Raw genomic sequence first — 25,546 nt, forward strand, 5'->3', positions numbered from 1 at the left:
ATGTTAGTGATTGGCATTGCTCTTTTAAGTTAATAAATAATAATATAAAAAATTCGAAATGATAATAATGGCGTCTGTCTGGTAAATAAAAATGATAAATATTCAATTTAGTTGTAAACAGAGAACATTTTCATTATTATTATTTTATTTTATTCCAATTATTTTTTATATTTATTTATTTTTACGACTACTGTATTGTTTGTAATCGTTATTTTGAGGGAGTTGGAAGTTCGAGAAACCTTAAAAGACTGCATTACCCAGGGAACCATACTAGCGTAGAACGTCATCATAACAGGAAGTATGAACGGGAAGGGGCAGTAAACGTTGTCGTGAAGGAGGGCAGCACAGGAGGGAAATAATGAGTTTGCTGTAAAGCAGTGTACTGTATCAGGAACAAGTCATACTCGCGCAGCGCCCATGGGCGACGCCCAGGAGCAACGTTTTTGAATTTGGAACACATAAATGTATCGGGTAACACGGCGGTTTCGCCGCAATTTCTCTTGGTTGATTGTCCACCTATAATGGAACGGGCGATGGAGCAGCTTAACGTACAGCTCAACCGACTGACACGCTCCCTTCGCCGGGCCAGGACTGTGGAACTCCCCGAAGGTAACACAATATGACGCATGCGGAGGAAGCAACGCATTCCGTCAGTTTCCGTACAGGTACAGCAGCTGCGGCTGTACTGTCAATATGAGCAAATTTATGAGCTCTAATCCAGTTGTATCAAGAATTGTGCCTTTGGCATTATCATTAGCAACAAATAGAGAAAGAAAACTTGCTCTTCCATAAGCAGCTGGTTTGGGATACAATTGTGTTTGTTGTACCTAATGTGTTTTTTATTTTCCCCCATTTCTGGAATATTTTTTGTAAACTCCTGATAAGATTTATTGATCATTATTAATCTTGAGCTCTGTGAATGTCCTGAGCTCCTGTTATGATACCAAAATTGAAATAATACAGTCTAGACTACAGGACTTGCCTTAGTGGACGTCATTTTGGATGTTGCTCAACTTCCTGTGTTAGAAAATGCTCTCTTTTTTTTTTTTTAAACACAAATTTGTTGAGACATAATCACCATTGCCAGTACTGGTTGCAGACCATTAGGCTCACTTGTTCAAGATGTGATGAGTCAAATGTTGTCCCACACAACATGAATTGATTACATCCCTCCCGCCACCTGTTGTCATGATAGCTTTCATTATACAATACACAAAGGTGCTATGTGAGACAATTCTCAAAGCATTCATCATATTGATCAAATACACATCCGTTACATCAGCAGTCTCCAACCATTGTTGCACCATGGACCAGTTTTAGGTAAAGACATATTTTGATGGACTGGCATTAAAACAAATGAAAACAAATGATAATAATTACAAGATGTATAAGAATAGTTCCAGGACTGGTGTCACAAAAGATATTCCAAAGCTCCATTCTCCTTCTTTCTTCATTCTTGCATCCACAGATAATGAAACTGCAGTGTATACACTAATGCCAATGGTTATGGCTGACCAACACAGGTAAGCATTCAACCAAATATTATAAGATTCTCTTTTTGCTGTTCGCACATTTAATATTACCCATTTGATGCAAAAACGTTTGCCCACTTTTGTGTCTTTCATTCTCCACATGCTGCAAACAGTCGAGAACATGTGTGTTGTTACTTGTTTACCTCAGAAAACAAAACACTTGTCCCTCTGCTTTGTACAGGTCAGTGTCAGAATTGCTACTCAACTCCAAGTTTGACGTGAACTACGCCTTTGGACGTGTGAAGAGAAGTCTGCTTCATATTGCTGCCAAGTAAGACCTTGCTAATGTCAAACTGCGGTTTTCCACTGTGCACAACTTACTTAGGCTTAATGCTGGTGATTTGTAGTGATGAAAGGGTGTGGAAATTTCACGTCACAATTATAGGGACCAAAATTATCATCATGGCATTATCACATTGCTAAGAGGGAAATCTCAACTAAAACACACGTGCACTTGAAGCATTGCAACATGGTTGATTTTAAATAATAACATTTATGTAGATCTTCCGTTTTTAAGTCGTTTTCATCCGTCTGAATTGTGACCCCATATATGTTTGCTGTTGTGGTGACAGTACATTGGGTAGTTATATCATAAAGATAATTACTATTGTCTCTCAGAGACGCTGAGAATGCTAATAGCAGTAATTCAAATTTGAAGGTGTAATACTAGGAAATCATGTCTTTCAGAATATCGTGGGTAGCTAATCAAAACTTAAATTAAAAATAATGAAAGCTCATCCGTTGTTAGCCTTTTTTTTGCTTGTTAGGATCCTTGTTCCAAATGCCGTGTTCAACATGGTTTGGTTTTCACACATGGCGTGGTAGTGTGGTATAATTATTAAGTATTAAGCTGCTCCCAATTTACAGTAAGTAGAGCTGAACCAAACCGGTACCGTGCAATTGAAAAGCTGCAAAAAGTGCCTGCAATTTTATAAATGTAGGAGTAGGATACAGTATCTGCACAATAGCTTCTAAATACTCATTGTACTGTATCTAAGTGGAATACTATTGTGTCTACTTACACTATTTTTATTTTTACAAAAGAGTGGTAAGTTCATGATGTGTCTTGACATAATTAATAACTATTAGTAAGTAATTTGAAGTTGAACTGGAAAAGGAATGTGAAAACGTGACAAAGAGAACTGGAAAGCTATATAGAAGATATAATTTTTTAAATACAGCGTATTTGTTTTTGTTTTTTAAACTTAGTTTAGGGCTTTTTGTATCTTTATGCGATTGATGATATTTATTTTGGATATGTATTTTGTCTTGGCATAGCTGTGGGTCAGTGGAGTGTCTTGTTCTGCTGTTGAAGCGAGGTGCCAATCCAAACTACCAGGACATCTCAGGCTGTACCCCACTGCATCTTGCTGCAAGGAATGGGTAAGAGTTTAAATTATTAAAGCTGCTCAATGCATACAATTGAATTTTCAATCGCTACTGCCACGTGTGGCCAAACCATGAAATTGCACACTCCCTTCTTCATGTACACAATGCGCGCATGACGTCACAGCGGGAAATGCGAACCCGAATCCTGTCTGACAACAATTGGCCACAGGCTTGCAGGAGTACCCATTGTGAACAGCTAAGGTGTTATTCTGCTAATGAGAAGATGTTTGAGTCATAAGTAGTCACATTAAAAACATATTGTAAAGATATTTTTTTTGCAACTTTCTACACTGAACAGCTTTAAAGTCCTGTGAATTCACTCAAAGACATCCCCTGATAAACAATAGCTAAGGTTCTGTTTCTTTCAGCCAGAAGAAATGTATGGGCAAACTACTGGAATTCAACGCAGATGTCAACATCTGCAACAATGAGGGACTAACTGCAGTGAGTTGTCAATAATCAACTGGTTTATATACAAATGCTAGTAATCATCACCGTTACTCCAATAACCAAAATAGTGTTTTATTTCAACTCCTCACCAGTCGTCAGATGTCTCTCACTGACTTGACTGTTCATCCTCCCATTTGATTTAGATCCACTGGTTGGCAGTGAATGGTCGGACTGAGCTTCTTTACGATCTTGTCCAGCATGTGTCCAACGTCGATGTAGAGGATGCCATGGGGCAAACTGCATTGCATGTAGCCTGTCAGAATGGACACAAAACTGTAAGCCACTTTAAAGTTTCTAGCCGCATTATTTGACATGCCTTACTTGGAAAATTGCCGTGGTTGACAATGAATATGAATATGTGTCTGTGAGCAATTCATTCAGAGTTTTGTCGTATCATGATGGCGATTGAAGATGTTTCGTTACATGCACCACACAGATCTGCACACAAATTGACAAGTGTAATTCGGCAGACTGCTAATTAGGGCTCAACAATTTTGAAAAATAATCAAATTGCATTTTTTTTTCTTCCCTCAATATACGATTGCCATTTAACATTATTATATATTTTTTCCAGGTCCTCTTCCATGTATTTTATAACAAACAAGCAATAAAATAATCTGTATTACAATAAACAATATCAGATTTATCCTGCATCCTTTTTTTTGGTCTTATCACTTAGGTTTACGCTAAAATAAAGGAAACTAAATCATGAACTAATAGAAAGTCAGTCTAGTTATCTACTTCTATTAGCATTAATGTATTTTGACACTTCGAATTGCAGTGATTTAAGTGTTCACTTTGATAACTTCAGCAACAAAATTCCACCATACAAGTGTGGCGTAAATATTAGACACATTACACACAACAATGTGAACAAATTTGTGGCTTTATTACTTACATTTATATGTTCCATTTTATATGATGATATTTAAGTTTGTGGACTGCACTCCATAAGCATTGAACTTATCTAGACAATGACATTATCTAAATAAATGTATACAATTAAAGACTACATATAATTTGGAAACCGGCTGACTAGAATGAAGCAGCACCCCCCCCCCCCCCCCAAATTGCAGCCTTAGAAAATTGCGCTCGACTACATTGCATACTGCTTCATTAATTGTTCAGCCCTACTGCTCATTAAGTGCTGCCTCCATGATTGAAAATACTGAATCTTGAAGCTTTTGTTGTCTTTAAGGTGCCTTGCATGCACTTGACAATACGCAGGCACTTTCTTAGACTTGAGGCTTACCAAGGAGCACCCTCTATACACAGTATTTTTCCCAGCTCACATGGTTTGTATGTAGCTAATAAGTTTAGTTATTGTTAATAAGACTAGCCCTTTTCCAGAATTTCCTATGTATGATTGATGTGTGTCATGTCTGGTCAGACGGTGTTGTGCCTCCTGGACAGTGGAGCGAACATCAACCGACCAAACGTCTCAGGGGCCACACCTCTTTACTTTGCCTGCAGGTAATATCAACAATAAATTAATTTTAATCTTATATCGTGTCAATGGAAATACTAGTCTCATTAAAATCCTCCTGTGAAAATTTTAAATTTTCACTGAAGCAACCCCCTTCGCTCCCGGCTGGTTTACTGGATTTTTGACAGATTTGGCAAAAATATTGTGTTCTATTGCTATTAAATCCTCCTGTGAAAAATTTCCATTTTCACTGAAGCAACCCCCTTCGCTCCCGGCTGGTTTACTGGATTTTTGACAGATTTGGCAAAAATATCGTGTTCTATTGCTATAAAAAAAAACATTTAAAAGAACGAAGCTACCAAAATAAAGATTAGAGTCCCTTCTTTCATCAGGGAAAAAAAAATTCTATCTGTTTCCGTTTTACAGCAATTAGCATTAGAATATAGCTAAGTTTCATCATTATTTACAAATCTGTTTAAAACACTGGGGGAAAGAGCTTTTTGCAACAAGGCCGTGGTTGATCTCTTATACTCTTCTGCCACCTGCTGTCCGTTTTTTAATAACTGCCATTGCCATTACCATTCTCTTCAGTTCAGAGGCTGCATCTAAGCCTTCTGTATCCTTTAGCATAAAAAAACATAAAAACAAACAAACGTATAAATCCATCTTTGGGAGCATCGTAATATTTAAAACAGAACATATAAGTTTTTGGGAGCAAATGTGATAAAAGATTTTAGTTTTCTTAAGTAACAAGTATACTAAGTTGAATATTCAAACAACTGTGCAGCCATGGCCAAAGAGATACGGCACAGATCCTGCTTTCTCGAGGAGCCAAATATCTTGCTGACAAGAATGGGATCTCTCCTCTCGATCTTTGTGTGCAGGTTAGCATTGCAACATACCTCATGCCCCATTTCCCCTGCTCTGATGTTTAGCGCTAATGTTAGTGCATTTCCTTTTTCTTTTCTTTTTTAAAGGGAGGATATGGAGAAACCTGTGAAATCCTCATTCAGCACCACAGCAAACTCTTCCAGATACTCATTCAGATGACACAGAATGAGGACATCAAAGAAAATATGGTTCGAGCAATTTGTGGGTGGGGTATTCTTTGATTCATTCCTGAGTATATGTTAAAGGGAATTTGTGCGTGTGTCTAGCTCAGGCAGGTATTGGAGCATGTTTCTCAGCAGAGTGACAGTAATTACCAGAGAATCTTGACAAGTCTGGCTGAAGTTGCCACCACTAATGGACATAAACTGCTCAGGTAGGATTTGAAACACTGAAATCAATAGCCGTGCCACTACTCAATGTAATCAAATATATTCTGAGGGAGAAATTACAGTATACAGCATATTTGCATGTCATGCCTCCTTCCCTCCACAGCCTGTCCAGCAGCTATGATGCTCAGATGAAGAGCCTTTTGAGGATTGTTCGCATTTTCTGCCATGTATTCCGCTTGGGACCTTCATCACCCAGTAATGGCAACGATATGGGTTACAACGGCAACAAGACTCCCCGTAGTCAGGTCTTTAAGGTTGGTACATTGTACTGGTAGTGCAGTGTACTGTAATCTGTAAAGTGACGCATTTTCTGAGTTGATGCCAGCTATCATGGACATGCTGCTTTAAGGCAGTGTGTGTCATTATAATATTTACCTATAGATGGCAGTAAAGCGCTTTCATTTAGAGGAACTGTATTGCCAGGTTGCAAAGCAGGTAAAGATGACTAGTGAAATCGCATACCAGGAACACTTGAGAAATATGATTTTGGTGCAACGTGACCTAATGATAGCGGTTGAGAGTCCAAGAGAACCTGCATGTTTGATTTTGCCATTTTTAGTCTAAGAGTATATACTGTTCCTTATTTATATTGCAAGGTTGAAAATAACTGCATATTATAATTATGACCAATACAGAAATTATTGTATACTAGTTGATTAGATTCAAGCAGATTAAATTGGCTGGGGTATATCACTCATTTTAAGTGTTTTTCAGAGATCACATTTTTTTATTATTAGTATTTCGGTTTCAAAATTAGATTGACTTTATAAATAGTTAATACTACCACTATCATCATACGGTTGATTCATTTGTATGCCAGAGACCATTGTCAAATGTGAACTGCACTAATCCATTTATTACTACTACTACTAATATTATATTTATCCACTAATAATACTTGTAATTTTACCTGTTTACATTATGTAACAATTTCCCCCAATGACTGTCGTCTGGTTCCATTTCACTGCTGGTTGCAGATGCGTATGAGACAAGGAGACGCTGTTCCAAAAGACACTTGGACAGCTTCTGCTGTATTAGATGTGAGCCATGGACATCTTTTATTTCACTTTATTTAATTAATCTGTGAATATCAATATATTGACGTTGTTGTTTTTTCATATAATCAATGATCTGGGCTTTTTTATTTTAACCCCTTTCTCTTGAATCTATTATTATTTTCAAACGTATTTGAAAATACAATTTGGATTAGGCAATAGTTGACAATAAGGTCAATAATATTTTATTTGTTTACAGTACTAGCTCAAGTAAAATTGTTCAGCGTCATTCAGAAAAAAAATGTCAGTCAAAAATCTGAAAAACAAAATGTTTTATTAATAATCTCTTTTATTTGAAATTTCACTATGTTGTCCTATTGCCTAACCCAAGGCTTTGTCTTCCTTGATTTGTTTGATTGCTTGATTCTGTTAACTACTCCATCTGATTAAGGAAAATGTAATATTCTTAGAAGAAATCTAAGTAAGCTATGTGGCTACGAACATGCACAGTATATACTGTAATCCAGGGGTGTCAAAATTTATTGTCGTTCAGGGCCCATGTACCCCATAGTTCGAGGTCAATTGGGGCAAACCAGTAAAATCATAGACTAATACAACCATACTGTATATAACAGTATGTTGGTGTTTCCCCTCTGCTTTAATCCAATACACGTACAATTGCAAAGCAACTATATTATATTCAAGTTTAGGTATGTAGTTTGCTTCTTCCTCTTTTTTTATTTATTTTGGGGCTAACAAAATTAAAGCGTTAACTCTGGAGGGAGATTTAAAAAAACAAAACAACAACCCTCAGTTAAAGTCAGTTTTATTTACTTCCTGACTGTTATGGTCTTTGTAACCTGCAGCCTAACTTAACCACTGGTGAGAAGATGGACAAACATGGACTTTTCCTTTCAGTTTTATTTGACGATTGTTGGAGAAATCTCAAGTAATTTGTGCACTTTACGAAGTCAAATTTAAATAGCATATTAGTTGTATGTCTTTGGCATATCATCTCTGAGTAAAATGGCATGCTCAAGTTCCCACCATGGGGCCTCGCAAATCAACCCTTCTGAAGTGTCCTGCTGCTGAGCACAGTCGTTTTGATCGTTTTGTTTAACAGTTGTATTTTACAGGAGAAATTCGAGGAGCAAAGAAAGCTATTAGAAGAGTCTTTGATTCTAAATTTACTTTAGTTATTTTTACAATACTTCAGGGTTTCCTCTGAACAAATTTAAATTGTAGTCAATTCTGATGGTTTAATTTAAAAAGTGACCTTTCTAAACTGACAAATATGGCCTAGGAGAGATAATCGCTGTTGTATGAATCATTAAAAACTTATGGGTTGCTCTGTAGATCAAATGTGATGATGATGATTATTGATAACAATAATACATCAATAATGATGACGATGATGATGATAATAATAATAATACTGTGATCGGCTGGCAACCAGTTCAGGGTGTACCCCGCCTACTGCCCGAAGGCAGCTGGGATAGGCTCCAGCACCCCTGCGACCCTTGTGAGGAATAAGCGGTCACAAAAATGGATGGATGGATAATAATAATAATAACTATTATTATTATTATAATCACTATTATGCATCACTTTACATTAAAGAAAATAACAAAACACCCTGTAGGACAAAAGTGCACACATACTTATGCACTCACTTTTGCAATGTCCTAGTATTAGCAGCATTGTTCCTATATTTAGCAACTGTTTGTTCATCTAGGATATCTATTTTTTCCACATTAACTTTTAGCGACAAATCACAGGTCCTTGGCCCAAATATACTGCTGTGCTGTATAAACAAAAACACATTTGTTTGTTATATTGGTGACCTAATGACAGAGCTTTGGTTTGGTTCTCTTTGGTGCCAGCAATGGTGTCATGTCAGTGTGAAGGTAAATGTGCTGATGTATACCCTACTCCTACACTGTTATGCTCAGGAACGCAAACCCTGCAGAATACAGTATGTATAGGCACACGTACATACACGGTTTAAAAAGTTGGATCAAAAAACAAATCAATATTTATCTTGGAGGTGTACTGTATGTGATAGTATTGTACTCTGTTACACTCAAATAATATAATTACTAATTTCCGTCACTATAGAAATATAATTAATTTAAACATTCTAAAATTTAAAGCGAGTGGATGTGTTTTGAAGACAAATGGTCTTGGTGACAATTTAAATTTCTTTCCTTAGTTCTAGTGGTAATTATACTTTCCCATAATATTATTAATATTCCTTCCAGGCTAATTGAGAAAACACTCTTCACGCATTGTTAAACACAGTTGTCCTTTTTTAAGAATTAATAATGCATTTAAAATTAATTGATAAGACGTCTAGCACTAGTCATAGCCAAAGCCATTGCATTCATTTGGAGTATGATTACAAAAATTCACACCATTAGAAATATATTAGAACCTTTTTGTCCCCCTGTTTATTTGCTAAAATCTTGATTTTAAAATGTGTGGGGTGGTGCTACATGGCAGGAAATCTTCAGGTATTTGTAAATATAGCAAATGTTTCAAAAGTGGCCTAAAATATAGAACGAAACTTCCTTTCCTTAATTTGTTTGCAGATAACATGAAAAATTAATTAAAAGCTAGAATTCAGCAGTGATACCTGAAGATACCCTGAAGGCAAAATCAATTCCTCTTTTATAATATAAAAAATAAACATTCCCTGGGTGTGTGTGTGTTTGTGTTTTAAATCTAATTCACCTCTCACATTCTGCTTATGTTAACAGCCATTGGAGCTGCTTTGGCACTCCCTGGACGAGTGGCTCGTACTGATCTCCACTGAACTGGACAGAAACAGGAACCCCTCATCCACCTCTTCCAACAGTGAGATAGCTTCCCTGCTTCTCAAGCAGCGGGAAGTCGATCACTCTAGCACCACACCAAAGCTCCCCACCTCCCTGGATCCTCAGATTGTCATGGAAACAGAAGCATATGCTGATGGGGAAGACGTTATCTCCATGACAGCCAATCGGCTCAGTGCTGTGATCCAGGCCTTCTACATGTGCTGCTCTTGCCAGATGCCACAAGGGTTTGTCTACTGCAATGACTATCAGTCTATAGAGAAGGCAAGAAGCCTGGCTTTTACTAGTGATGCACCGAATATTCGGCCACTGAAAATTTGGGGCCGAAAATGAGAAAAAAATATACATTTTCGGCATTCGGCCCAAATAAAATTGGAGGTCGAAAAAATATTGCCGAAATAGGATGTTGTGGTAATGCAAGCAAAAAAAAACTGTTGCAAGCAAGCGTATGTATGAATTAAACGCCGGGGTGAACGTTCAGCTGGATGGATAATAATAATAATAACTTATTATTATTATTATTATTATAATCACTATTATGCATCACTTTACATTAAAGAAAAGAACAAAACACCCTGTAGGACAACAATGCATGAGCAGTAGCCGAAAGCTAGCGTCTTGAGGCTAACCCGGTCGATCTCAAATCAGCGGCGAGGAATAATGGCAACGGCACAAAGTGTTAGCGGAAAGCATTATCGTGATCTCCGTATGGTGTGTGCGCCAGCGAGAGAAGAGGACGTGAATGACAACACAAGGTGTGTGCGTGTAGCAGCTGCGCGCTAGCTTACAGCGATCGAACTTACATGCATAGAGAATACAGATATAAGGCTCTATAATTTGACCTTAACCAAATAGCTTTACCAAACACGACACATGGAGTTGTTCAGGATAATTTAGATTTACTTTTGTTGGACATGATCCTGTTGAGCAACAGTACGTAGAGTGTTAATAACAAATTCATGCAGAACACAAAAAGTCCCTTCTCTAAATATTAATGAAGAGTAGCTTTTCTGTTATTTTTTTCCTTTAATAATAATGCATCAGATTTTTATAGATCTTTTTTAGACACTCGAAGACGCTTTACAATGGAATGGATACATTATTCATGCACTCACACATTCACACTGTGGTGGCGGTAAGCTACTTAAGTAGCCACAGCTGCCCTGGGGCAGGCTGACGGAAGCGTGGCCGCCAGTTTGCGCCTACGGCCCCTCCGACCACCACCAAACATTCGCACCTTCCATACACCAGTGTGAGTAGCACTGGAGGCAACGTGTGTGAAGTGCCTTGCCCAATGACACACAACGACACATGACTTGGGGAGAGCGTGGATCGAACAGCCTACTTTCTGGTTACTGAACAACCGTCTCTACACCCTGAGCCACGGACGCCACAGGGTGCTTAACTTCCAACAGATACAGTGTATATTCACTGTTGTGCCACAGGGGATGGCTAAGTCGTTATTTAAAGACTGGACAATTTTCATGTTAGTTATTGGAGTGTTGTTGTGGCCATTATAATTTGGATGTTAAACAGTAGCCTTGTTATGGGTCTCTTAGGAGAGTGTAAAAATGGTATGATATACAATTTCAAGTTTGTATTCAGTAAACCAATGATCTTTCTACTATAACTACTGCTATTATTATTGCATTATGGGAGGGGCACAATTACAATTACTTAATACTTTTTTCAATATTTTTCTTTCTTCTTGCCCTCGTCTACCTATTTATCTCCACACATTGTTAAGTTAAACTCTCAGCCAGTCTGTAATTATACTAAATTAGATCATTAAGTATACCTAATTAACAGCCAATGGAATTCCACTATTGACCCGCCTGCCGGAATAAGATGCCTGTCTTCCTGTTTTTGTTGTTCTTCACCCTGCTCTTGATTAGGAGTCTGGTCTAGTTTGGTCTGCTACGGCAATTCATCATTTTCAGTGTAGACATTTGGTTGTTTCAGATGAGTAATCTATATCTAATTGGAAAGCAGAGGCTGCCACAGAATTGTTGTTGCTGTCCATTTGGCTCCCCTTTCTCACTCATCACTTCTTCTCTTTCCTCACCCAGAATGACATCCCCTCACTTCATTGAGTTTGTCTGCAAGCATGGCGAGGTGCTGAAGTGCTTTGTAAACAGGTGAGTCGGTGTAGGACATCAGACTCCTCACAGTGCCAAGAGACTGGCTATTGATTGGAAAGACATCAATGGGTTTACTTAGACTTTTGTCCTTTTGCCCACCATTCACATTGCAGAATCTTCTTTTGTCTGTGCTTCCACTTCATAGGAATCCAAAGATAATCTTTAACCACTTCCATTTTCTACTGGAATGTCCGGAGCTGATGTCACGGTTCATGCATATCATTAAGGGCCAGGTAAGAAAAACGCAGTCGGAGAAGTATTGATAGTTTATACCTTAAATATTGTTTCTCGATTTTCATGGAGGCTTACTATCTAAATGGTAGAAACAAAATTATTTAATCACTATACCACTACCTAGAAGAAGTGAAAATAAATTTGGTATCCCATTTATAGCTGAAAGACCTTCCACTCTGGTAAGACTTATATGATTTTCCTCAGGACTCATTTCTGCGGAAATGTTTATCGTTGGAATTGGAAGGACATATTATGTTGGCTGTTGGCTTGCAGAACTTAAAGTAGCTGTCTGCTAAACTGTCTGTTCTCCTCTCTGCAAACAGTCTCGCTCTTCCTTTTCTTGCCCCCATCCAATCATAGTTCACCGCCTCACAGACAGAAAAATGATCAAGTGAACCTTTAACGCAACGTAAAACTTCAGCCTTGCTACTTTATTTTTTTCACTTTAAAATTCTTCCCACAGGCCAGTATTTACTTGCAGGGTCTAAGTTTTGATACCCCTCTAAAATAGACTTGGACAAAAGATTTGGGGAATTGTGTGCAGTGGATTTTGGTGACTGCCCGATACAGTTGTGATCTGTGTTTAATATATTATTTGAGCTGTTCTGGAAAAAATCATGACACAGATGCATTGTTACCAGAAAAACTAAAATATTATGTTGAATATAGAATTGATACCCCTTTTACAGCTAAAATAGCTTCCACTCTGGTGAGACATTCTATAAGAGTATTTACAGTGAGTGTTTCTGTTGAAATGTATGTCCATTCCATTCCAATGTGTGAAAAAGAGTCTGATGTTTCAGTATCTCTGGCTTAGGGAAAATATTAAATATTTTTGTGTTACATATTTAGTTACCGTTAGGCAACCACAGGCAAATGCACGAGGCCTCAAGATTTCCAAGTGTCCCCATACATCTAATACTGAATAATGAAGTTTTATTTTTATTTAAAGCAATTATTTTACTCTTAATTTACACGTTTAAAAACCATCAAAATTATTAATTTATCATGATTGTTTTTAACAGCTCACTCCTTTATCATGCAACGGACGAGTCCATTTTCTTAATCAGCAAGTTCAGATTTGATTCAGGAAGAGGAAATAAACATGCTGACCTGAATGTGAGGAAGATGAAGTCCAATGCGTTCTAAAAATCTGCTCCAAACCAAATCCAAACATGCAACATATTTACTGTATATCTAATCTTTAAAAAATCCTGGATTTATCAGTCAAAACGGGATCCAATAAATGAAGGCAGGCTGGCACCAGAGATGAAAGATTTGCTGTAAACATCAGGTCCCAGATTTTAATGTCAGGCTGCTAATTTATTGGATATAGACACACAAACACACATGGACAAAAAAAAACAAAGTTTGATTACCTCAAAAGGTTGTGCAACAAAATATTAAGGATACCATCATTTTTGTCCAGGCCTGTTTAATAAGTTTGTTTTTAAACATAATTCTGTTGAACTACAATTCAAAAGCAATATTTGATTTTCATTTGTTAATTTTGTTTACATTTGTATTTATTTTGGTGTGATTAAAAGCCAAATTCAAACAATATTTGAATCTAAATATACTTTCTATTTGAGGATTTTACAGTAATTCCAGAATTTTTGCTCATGTAAATATCTGTTATAAATTTCATAGAAAATAGTAGATGTAGAAAATGTTGATTAATTACGGGAAATTGTGCAATTAATTAGTTTTAAAAATGTAAACATTTGAGTTGATTGTTTTATTTTTTTGACAGTTCCCTTACAGGATCTGGATGATTGCCTAAATAGCCACGGCAATAACACTCTCCTCAAGTTCGATTCATGTGGCTCCTTAAATTAAAAAGTTTTTGCAATATTCACTTGCTTGTCAGCATTCATATCTGAGCTTCAGCATTGAATCCTTGTTATGTACGGATTATGGCTCACCTGGGAGCCGGCCCTTGTTTTAATTACAGACTTTAACCTGGTGAATTTGATTTCATCTGACTTTCGGTACGCCTCACAGCCCTCACAGAGGAAAAGCCATTCTCTCCTCCATGCTCACCCTCGCTCTACCTCTACCACTTAGAGAACAAAGGCATACATTATGCAAATAGCGCTTAGCTTCAACTCTGTATTACAGAGGAGTATTTCAACAATGAAGCCCTTCTAGGCTATTGGTTGAAACTGAAAATCCAGAGTCTAAAGCAATTTAACGTATTCATTAATTTAAAGGGGGAAATGCTTTTTGTGATATTTGTTGTGTTTTCCACTGCAGCCTTTCAAGGATCGCTGTGAGTGGTTCTACGAGCATCTTCTGGCTGGACAGCCAGACTCCGATATGGTTCATCGTCCGGTCAATGAGAGTGACATCCTGCTGATCCATCGAGGTGCACACAGCCCAACAAAATAAAAAATATGTTGCGACCGCAGCATTGACTAAACAGACGAACAAATTTAATATACAAGAGTTGTGATTATTCTGTCCTCATAAAGTTTTATTGATCTCATACTTTTATTAGAGACACTTTTCATGAAGGATTTTTTTTTATGCTCTTCATGAATTATCTGATGTATTTATTTCCTCAATTTTTCCACGTAATGTAAAATCCCTTTCCCTTGCAATCAGACTCAATATTCTGGAGCAGCTGTGAGATGGTTTCAAAGTCTACCAATGAGAAACTGAAGCAAGGGATTGCTGTCCGCTTTCATGGCGAGGAGGGGATGGTGGGTTTTTGGATGGTGGCATACTGGCATTCATGTTTTTGTTTTGTTTGTTTGAGCAAGAAAATTTTTATTGACCCTCTCAGTTGTCAGATGATTAATCACCACTGATGCCACTTGGCGAGAGATCTGTCTGACTGTCTTGTCTATCTTGCAGGGTCAGGGTGTTGTTCGGGAATGGTTTGACATCCTGTCCAATGAGATAATCAATCCAGACTATGCTCTCTTCACTCAATCAGCTGATGGTACAGAGTGTTTCGATTTTATTGAGACCAGTATGACAAGCCATTTTTTTCTGAATTAAGGTTTGTATCTGTGTCTCTTGCTTGCTTTTTTCCTTCCCAGGTACCACTTTCCAGCCCAACAGTAACTCCTCAGTAAATCCAGACCACCTGAACTACTTCCGATTTGCAGGCCAGATCTTGGGTTTGGCTCTGTATCACAGGCAGCTGGTTAATATCTATTTCACCCGCTCCTTCTACAAGCACATCCTGGGTAAAAGGAATTCTACAGTTTGAATATGAAAAATATTTGTAGTCCATCATACTTTTTGGATTGCACTAGCTCCCTGTATTAGCTTGGTTCTTAGTACTCAACCACAGAGTTAATGTTAAAGTTAATGCTGCACTATTTATGTAGTTGTTCCCGTCATAATCAAGTGTCTAGATTCACTTAAGTGACTGCATGTAAGGCTTATTTTTGTGGCATGCGTGCATTTGACTGTTTCAGGAATCCCAGTGAACTACCAGGATGTGTCATCCATCGATCCGGAGTATGCCAAGAACTTGCAGTGGATCTTGGACAATGACATCAGTGATCTGGGTCTGGAGCTCACCTTTTCTGTGGAAACAGATGTGTTTGGCGCCATGGCGGAAGTTCCGCTCAAACCAGGAGGCACAAGCATCCTTGTGACTCAAGACAATAAGGTACAATAGGTACAAATATGCAATTTTTAAATTTTCTAATGAATGAAAGTTTCTCTTTAATAATAAATAAAATATTTAAAAAATATTAATCACATGCACAAACTAGTCAACCAGTCTGCATACGGAAAGCAAAATGTTTTTCATAAGGCTCCTGGTAAGTCATTTGCCTTTTGTCAGATACCGGTTCTGTGTATTTAGCACTCAATGCGAGGCTGGACTCTTTGGGCGGGTTGCAGGGTTACCCATCAAATGCAGGGAAGTCGTTAATTAATATAACCTTGAACCAACCACAAAACAAATCACATGAAAATGCTGAATGTGAATGTTTTTTTTGGGGGGGGGGGGGGGCTTCTCGTTGTTGCTGTTTGCTCCTTTTATTTCATGAATATTTTTTGATTGAAGGTAATCAGAGGTTTATCAAAGAAGCAAAAGATTTGGAATATTTTGTGTGTGTTTTTGTAGTTCCGATGACAGTTGGGTGCCCTTTACATGGGCAGTAGTACCACTTTCTTTCTGTTGATGGCACTGTACTATTAAGCATGACCTGTGTTAAAGTATATGGTAACAATGAGCCTTGTGTCTTTCACTTGTCTATCTATATTTCACAAAGACTTTAATCTTTGTGGGTGCATGTGTGTCTGTACGTTTGTGCATGCCAGGCAGAGTATGTCCAGCTGGTGACTGAGCTAAGAATGACAAGGGCCATCCAGCCTCAGATAAACGCCTTCTTGCAAGGATTCCACACTTTCATCCCGCCCTCGCTCATTCAGCTTTTTGATGAATACGAATTGGTAAGTGCTTGTCCTTGCCTCTTTTTTCTATTGCGCTCTTTTACAGTTGGTATTCTCCTTGTTCCCCTATGCTGGCTTGTCCCACTTGCATCTGATGTAGGGATTGATTAGCCATGCCTAGCTTGGGGGTGGAAACAGGAGGCTGGGGTCACCTTGAAGCCCCTCCTTATTTAGCTCCATCAGATGTTTGTGTGCCGGCAGATTTAATGTTCTCACTCGCAGATGGATCAATTGTATTATTCCACCCTGCGTTTGTTAGACACGCCTCGGTCATACTGTCATTTCTCCCTTTGAAAGTATTGACTGGGAAACCTGTTTTCTCTCCTCGCACCACAAAATCATTCAATATTACGAACATGTCAGTTTGAAGCAAAATTAAAGGTTGCTTTCTGCATTGGTTGAATTAGAATTGCAAACCAAAAAACTTAATGTATTGATATCTATCCATACAGTAATATATGCTATGTGTCATACAGTACACTCACTGTTGTAAACAAGATCCCAAGCTACTTATACTTTCTCCATTTTGAGGTGTGCGCTGTGGGAGATGTTCCAATACAATATATGTCTGTCAACACTTGGAGCGCTGTCCTTTAAAGCCCGCCCTTGGATGTTGTCGGAGCCGGCAGCTTTATGTGGCTTAATTCTGTTCAGAGACCTCCACACATCAGTCTGAGTAATTCTTAAGGGCATCTCATCCAGTATCCCTGGCTTTCAGTAGCGATTTTACCTCTGCATTCAGACAGAGTTTCTGATTGGGGTGAGTGATGTCAGTCTTGGCGTTGGTAACATCCTCTATGCACTTGGAGATAAAGCCGAGGACAGATGATGCATATTCATCCACCGGTCCTTGTCTCGTAGCAGCCTCTGAACATGTTCCAGTTTTCATGTGAAGCATTGCTAGCATGTGCACGGCCTGGAGACGGTAGGCCGTCATACACATAATAGGAAATGTGATTTGAGAGATCGAGGTGCGGGCAGTGGACGACTGCTCTACAGTGTATGCTCCGCACCACTTCACAAGTATTCACAACCTTTCCATGAAGCTCCAAATTGAGTTTGAGTAATCAGTTCCGGGGGCAATTACTTTTTCACGTTGCGCCAGATAGGTTTGGATATTTGATCAGTGAAGACACTCAATAGTTGTCCTTGAGAAGTCTTGAATTACTTTTAGAGTAACTTGCGGTAACACAGCTCAAGTGGATGATTGCATAAACCTTTCCTTAGGCAAGAAAAATACAACATCAGTCAAAGATACTCTGGAGAAGGTAATCATATCAACAATCAAGACCGTCACAAATACAGACAATTTACAACAAAGTGACCTCATCCTTTCAATTTGGATTTTACTGCAAATCCGTTTTGGTGGTGTCAAGACAAAATCATGAACTTTCACTGTCTAAATACTTGACTCTACAAGTCGACTGCAGGGTCTTTGCAGGTTTCAACAAGCCAAATTTGAGACTTTTTAAGACTTTTCTTAAATACCATAATGAATACAATTTAAGACCCATTTCGCATCGATAATGGGAAAAAAAGTAAGACTTGAAGGAAAATTGGAGGTCCAGAATTTATTCACAGCTCTTTCAACATTAGAATGCAAAACACTTAACATAACTAAAAAAAAAAACATCACAAAACCTCTCTGTTGTAAACCAAGATTTGTTTGGAAGTCAGACAAAATAATTAAATAAAAACAATAGGTAAACTCTGAGAATTTTAGACATTTTTAGGCCTTAAATTCAAATGATTGGATTTTAGACTTTTAAAAAACAACGTTTTAAGACCCTGCGAACCTGCTTGTTTAGATAATCAGTTCACTATCACATATTATCGTCATCTTTCAGCAGCCTGCTGCTAATTCACTGTTGTGTGTTGAAAAAGCTGAAAGCTGACACTTATTGCCTGTGTGAACACCACAGCAGGATCAGCTGCACACCTTATTCAAAATGATTCACACACGCTACCCCTGATAGTGAATGCTGAATTGCTCCCATAAATACACAGACGGCTTTGACATATTACTGGCAATGATATGTTCCGTATAACAAGCCAATCACTGTGTGAAATAAATTTCCCCGAATGCATGTTGTGCTTGTGTGCAGGAGCTCCTCCTGTCAGGGATGCCAGAGATTGATGTGCAGGATTGGTGCAGGAACACGGAGTACACCAGCGGCTACGACCCGCAGGAGCCAGTCATCCAGGTGGGCTCTTTATCTACTGCCGTGACTTGGACCGATTCCTCAAAGAGTTTTTTCTAGATGTGCAAACAGAGTTGTCAGAAAAGTATTGGAAGGACGACCTGTTGTCCAACAGTGCAGACGCTATAAGAGTTTAATTTCATGATCGTCTTTAACGTGATGTTGATTCTATTTCCCATTGATAATACAGTGATAAAGAGAAAAAGTAATTGAATTCAGTATAAAGAAATATTGAATGTGTGAATGGGGAAAACACATTTTACCATAGTTTACTGTTTGCCATTAGCGTTCAGCTAACTTTACTGTCTGCTGTGGTATCCAGTGGTTTTGGAAAGTGGTGCAACAACTCACCCAGGAGGAACGAGTTCTGATGCTTCAGTTTGTCACTGGAAGGTTTGTCTGCGCCGTTGACCCTTCTTTCTTAAGAAAATTGTTTTAGAGTCCGTCTTTGACCCACTTTCACTCTCCACTATCAGTTCCAGGGTTCCTCATGGCGGCTTTGCCTTTTTGATGGGAGGCAGCGGTTTACAGAAGTTCACTATTTCTGCAGTGCCATTCACCTCCAACCTTCTGCCTACCTCCAGTACTTGGTAAACACACCACACTTCTTTTTTCAGCCGATTTGTACGTTTGTTTAACTGTGTGTGAATAGTTTGGATGGTTACATTCCAGCAATGACTGCAGCCAATTTACCAATTATTCAGGTTTTGCATAAATACCCTTTAACTCATTCACTCCCAGCCATTTTCACTGAAGCAACCCCCTTCGCTCCCGGCTGTTATACTGGATTTTGACAGATTTTTTGTGTGTTCTATTGCTATAAAAACATAGACCTACCAAAAGGAAGATTAGTCTCTTCTTTCACCAGGAAGAAAAAGTATTTTTCTATCCGTTTCAGTTTTGCAGCAATTAGCATTAGAATATAAGTTTTATCAATATTCACATTCCTAGTGAAAACACCGACAAAAAGAGCTTGTTACAACATGGCCCTGGCTGATCTCTAATACTCTGCTGCCACCTCCTGGCCGTTTTCTGTAATAATTACCATTGCTTTAAGCCACCTCTTCATGTCGGAAGCTGCATTAAAGCCTTCTGTATGCTCTTGCATTAAAAAAAGACCCATAAAACATAAAAAACGTAAATCTGGAGCCAATTTATTATTCTGACCATGCTTCCTTGTTATTTCTCCCATTTCCAGTATCAACATGCTGAAACTGCCTGAATACCCCAGCAAGGAGATCCTGAAAGACCGCCTCCTGGTAGCGTTGCATTGTGGGAGCTACGGGTATACAATGGCATGAACATCCTATCGGTTGTGCTGCTGGGAAGGGTCTGCAGTCATGTAACTCAAGCCTTTCCAGACATCATCTTTGTATTCACCTGCTGTTTTTGCTGGACCAAAAAAAGGGAAATTCATTCTTGTTAAGAAACACAAGTTGGAGTAGCACATCAGATTGAAGAGAGGAGAGATGAGCTGCCTACAAAAAAAACTCTCCATCCTCATTCCTACCTGCCTGTCAACCCTTTGGGGTCACGCCTGTCTGTTTTTGTTGTGTGTGAGTTTTTCATCTATGATGGAGTTATAATCTAAAGCAGTGGTCCCCAACCACTTTTTTTTTAGGTCATATGTTGGCCCCATAAATACCCCCCCCCGCCCCACACACACACACACACCAGTTGCTTACCTTCCAGAGGGCAAAATTAATAGGGATGGGTGATTACATGACCAAGAATTGTTATTTTTTTGGAGACAGGGATCAGACGCGGCAGAAATGTCCATGGCAGCAGCCTTCCCAACTTTGGTTTGCAAGTTGAAAACGTAAACAGAAAGTAAAAGAAACAAGAAGTAAACAATGACCGAATGTGCAGGTGATGGACAGCCACGACTTGCTGTTACCTTCCCAAGATTACACAATTTTGACAAGATCGTTCCTCACCATCGCTTGTTTGGTTGGCAGTATCTCAAAAGCGACGTGGAGTAAATTAAGCCTCAAAAACACCACACAACAATCCTAATGAATCATTTGAACAAGTGGAAGAACATGTGGAAAATATGATAAGTTTAGCCGCTACTAAGTAGCTGAGCAGCCACCAGACCAAAGCAGCAATCAATCATCGGGTTCGCAAAAAGCATGTACTTTGTTTGAACTGGTCCGTGGTGCAAAAAAAGTTGGGGACCACTGATATAGCATTTACTGATGTGTCAGGATGATATTGCATATGTATATATTGAGAATATATAGTAAAAATTGAGTTTTAATTGTTCAGCGTTTTCTAGTTCTTTGTTCTTAGTCTTTTTTTTCTTCTTCTCTCTTTTGACCAAGATGGAATATTTTACTACTCTATGAATATTAAGGTTCAGATAATAGATGGCTGGATGGATAAAGATGAAGCTGCTCTAATAGTGGAGCTCAAAAGGAGTGTAAAATTAAAGGGACTCGTTTGCTAGGATGGGATGGTCCACTTCCTCCATGTCTTGGTGGTAGTGAAGAAGCCGGTCACAATTTGTTCATTCAAAATCATTGTACGTACATCGCCTGTAATGCCATAAAACGGTGATCAATTGGCACCAAAATGTATGTGGACATCTCTACTTATACTCACTTCAACCTCTAAAAAAATATCACAACAATAAGCCCCTCTATGCGCTCACTTGTAAACAGACAGAGGAAATGAGCACTTTATCATCACTTTCTCTTATGCCAGATCCGTTTTGTCTTTAGGAATAATAATACATGAGATTTATATAAAGCCCGTCAAGTCATCCAAGGACACTTAAGCGTCAAAAAAGGCTCTAGCTGAGGACCGGAATTGTACCTAAGGTGCAAGAAAAACGCATTCCAGCCGATGAGAATGCACAGTTCACACTGCTTCTTGTCCAGCCACGGTTATGAGGACACTATACACTGATTCTTGGCCGTCAACAGTCGCGGGGCATAAAGCGCCAGCTGTGAATTTCTGACGTAGGCTGTACAGCATTAAATGTGGGTGCGCAGGAGCCATTGTCTGTGGCGCCGCTGCCCTCGGGCTTGCCGATGAACGCCATGCTTGCTAACGGCTGCCTGTCTAGCACCAATATACCTTCCCCTGCTCAAACTGTGGTGCGGGGCCTTTTGGCCCTGCACATTTGAATTAAGAAGTTGTTGTCTTAACGGTCAGACACTGTTCATATGTAAATGTACCACACAGCCATTATGCTGGAATGTGACCCAGCCAGTGTCGCACACACCAGTGTTGAACTGATGCTTATAAAAGTATTTTTCTGAAAATATAGTTCATGTTGAACTGACACAAACTACCACATAACTAGACTTTTGAGCAGGGAGGAAAAAATCTTGGCAGTAAAAGTGCTAGGGAGCGTAAAAAAGCTTGATCGTCCAAAATGCCCGAAAACTACAACCAGTCGTCACAAAAATTTGTACGCACATTCCTTCTCATGTCCACTTTAACTTGTGTAAATGTAAACATAATTGGCACAATTTTGGAATTGTGGAGGTGATAAGTTTTCCTCATAGGAACTCTCAATTAATGTCCATACACTTTCAAATATTGGACATCAACGTGTCTCTCTAAATGGCTGTTTTGGTACAGAATATATATATTTTTGGGTCAAAGGAAGTACTGACAAACTGTTTCAAGCATTTTTATTTACAATAGTTTAGTACTCTAATGGACATTTTTAGGCCACAAAAAAGTATCAAACAATCATTTTGTTCCGTATCGAGTTGGACAAAACTTGGTTTAATTTTTCATTATGACCTTACAACACCAAATCCAAAATTTTATGGACACCACACAAGCGGTTTGGGAGATACGGCTCTTCGAATTTTTCTGATTTTGGCAAAAATAGGCGTGGAAGCCATCCTATACAACCCAATATCTCGAAAATTTTCAAAATGAAGGTATTGTTGGAAAGGGAATTCCACAGTGATTCTAAATATACAGTTCCTTTTGGGATTAAAACAAATATTATGATATATATTGTATATACCATATACATATTCTTTTGAAAATTGGCCCAGTAATTCCCGAGATATTGGGTTGTAAATGTTGGCTTCCATGTCTGTTTTTTTTTTACAGAAGTCTAAAGAATTAGGCAAGCCATATTTCCCAAAGCACTGGTGCAGTGTCCATAACATTTTGGATTGGGTATTGTAAGACCATAATGAAAAAATAGACCAAGTTTCATCCAATTTTGAGATGGTTGAAATTGCATGAGGGGGTGATTTCAGCCAGCATGACCCTCTAAACGAATGACCTCTCCCCCCCTATGAATTCATTAAATCAAGGTTCCAATGCGTTATTATTTTTGTCAGACGATGTAAAGAAAACAATATTCTGGGTTCAAAAATGTTATTAGCCTGTAGTCATTACTCTGCTTACACGAAGTCCGGAGACTTGTTTTCCAGTTTGGTCATGTGATGTTCCGCAAGATTCACCGACTGACTTGCCAAGATAATGACGCATTCACAGTAGAAACCTAAGAGTGCCAACAATTCCAGAGACCTCAAACATAGTCATCAACATGTTTTACTTTTTCTATCAAAGCAAATTCTACAAAGATAAGGCGCAGAAAGAAACTAAGTCCTTTCGAATGAAATAAAATCAGCACTTAGTGTCTTACTCATTTGCTTGAGTCCACCTTGAAACCAAATGCAGATTCTTTATTAGTTTCATTAGCACTACTGCTATTAATTGTGTTCTTATCTTGGCAAAAGCTGCTGAAGAAAGCAAGAATGATTAAAGCAAGGAAGGAAACACGGGAGGTTGTTGCATTTCGCCTAAAGCTGCTCTTACTATCCATTCAACGCGGTAGCGTGAGGATTAGTTGTTTTTATCGCATGTTTTCACCACAGCCACAGAGAGAGACCAGCCGGAAGATTAATCAGCGGCCTCAGAAACAATCTGGAGGGGTTACACCAGATATCACGTACCACTTCACACAGTGCAATAATCCAGAGTTCTCATGGACTAAGCATATTCTCGCCTGTTCCCATCACGAAATTCAAGTTTGATATTTCCTCAAACCTTCATCACAAGAGTTAAAAGTGGCTGTGAAGCAACATCATTAATCTTTGTTTTCTCAAACAAGTGTTAATGAGGATGTTGTTCCCCCGCCGCCATTTTTCTTTCGTTCCAATTTCAAAACAAGAAGTTGTATTGGAAGTTTTATGAAGAATGTTTCGGTAATGATTGCTGAAGACAGAATGATTTATGTAGAACAAAAGCAATAATAACACAGCCCGGCCTCTGGAAGGAAATTTGGCTTTACGGGGGCCAAACAGTATGAAAACGCCTGACATGAAGTTGGAAGAAGGTTGCTGTGAGATCAATAGGGCATGTCAGCAGCCTACAGGCCTGTAAATGCACCCTCAGGGCCAGCTCCAAAGATTGAAGGGTGAGAAGAGTGTGGCAGCCCCGCTTGCTCCGCGAGGGGCAACATCACAGCCAATGTCAAACAGAGCTGGAAAGACTTCAAACCCAGAAACACGATTATCGCTTTGAACTGCCGACCCCTCCAACAAGCTTCAATACTGATGCGTATTCATGACTCTGAGGCAAGGCCAGCGCGGGATGGAATACACACGAATACACACAATACACTATAGAGAAGTTAATCTACACTTTAATGGGTTTACTCTTTCATAATGCTCTAGGCAAGCAAAATAAAGGAATGCAAGGAGAAATGACTCTGACCATGACCCCGACCTCCCTTTAGAGATCGAGGAGTCGAGAAAGAAGAGGAGGTGGAGGTGGATCCATGCATGAAGAACAACCCTGAGGCATTTGTTCTGCAAATCCACGCTCTCCTCTGAGTCGAGGCTGCCACCAGGACACACAATGGATTGACCCGCAGACCTTTTTTCCATGATTGAATTTGAATTTCATTTGAATATCTGCACTAGAAAAGTCACATTAACAACATTTTATTGGCGTTAACTTCTTCATGCAAAAAGGTGCGACCCACTACTGCTAGGAACAGACCCCTCCAATGTGACGGAACCTTAACTGTGCGCTGAGGCATCCATGTTAGAGGGCACGCAGTACATAAATCTGTTAATTATGTAGAAATAGGTCCTTCCCGCTGACTATTTCCACACGATAATCTTATCACTTATATTATCACTTATCACTCAGACTTGATGTCTGCCGAGCATCTCTTTGTTAGCAGCTAGCAAGCTAAGCTAGCTTGAAAACCTTCGACCATGGACTCGTACAGCAATAGCAATTTAACAAAGCATTGAACAAATATTACAGTGCCGTTTTTATTTTACGAGGTTGGTTATTAAAACTAAAGTATGTACATTGGGAATACTTAGTTATTCATTTATCAATATAGAAGGAGAAAGCCTTTTGTAGCATGTTGGAATCAAATTTTCATGCTACATAATTATTTTTTTTTTTAGATTGCAGTAAAGTTTTTCTGAGAATTAAAATCAAGCTAACAGCGTGGCGAGCTCTTCATTTGCTCTGAGTTTAGTGTATGGAGCGAAACTCAGATGAGTTTCATGTCGCGTTTGAGGGCCTTCTGCGTCGTTTTGAATACATTTAGTTTTGTTTTCCAATATCTCGTTCATTGATTGTCTGCTCGTTAGATTTTCGTCTCCATTTGTTCTTGTCAGCCCTGTTCCTCGTGTTCCAATC

At 38.8% G+C, this 25,546-nt stretch overlaps 1 protein-coding gene across 2 annotated transcripts; it reads left to right on the top strand.

Annotated features, from left to right (window-relative positions):
* The first annotated feature begins 306 nt into the window (after window positions 1-306).
* On the top strand, window positions 307-21,166 carry hace1 (HECT domain and ankyrin repeat containing E3 ubiquitin protein ligase 1). 2 transcript variants are annotated; one of them, XM_086079145.1, is made up of 25 exons: window positions 307-609; window positions 1,469-1,523; window positions 1,714-1,803; window positions 2,811-2,915; window positions 3,290-3,365; window positions 3,515-3,646; window positions 4,762-4,844; window positions 5,585-5,681; window positions 5,775-5,876; window positions 5,955-6,061; window positions 6,181-6,331; window positions 7,055-7,117; window positions 9,832-10,133; window positions 11,976-12,044; window positions 12,193-12,280; window positions 14,538-14,649; window positions 14,889-14,986; window positions 15,141-15,228; window positions 15,329-15,478; window positions 15,713-15,909; window positions 16,569-16,700; window positions 18,806-18,904; window positions 19,224-19,294; window positions 19,378-19,491; window positions 20,100-21,166. In XM_086079145.1, exons 1-25 carry the CDS (start codon window positions 522-524, stop codon window positions 20,200-20,202), a joined length of 2,772 nt encoding a protein of 923 aa, XP_085935271.1. In that variant the 5' UTR covers window positions 307-521; the 3' UTR covers window positions 20,203-21,166. The 2 variants fall into 2 exon arrangements, with proteins under 2 accessions (XP_085935271.1, XP_085935272.1); XM_086079146.1 differs by lacking the exon at window positions 7,055-7,117.
* The last annotated feature ends 4,380 nt before the right edge of the window (window positions 21,167-25,546 follow it).

This window comes from Leptonotus elevatus, chromosome 6, assembly GCF_054856555.1.
Source record: "Leptonotus elevatus isolate MCC_2025b chromosome 6, RoL_Lele_1.0, whole genome shotgun sequence".
Taxonomy (NCBI): Eukaryota; Metazoa; Chordata; class Actinopteri; order Syngnathiformes; family Syngnathidae; genus Leptonotus; species Leptonotus elevatus.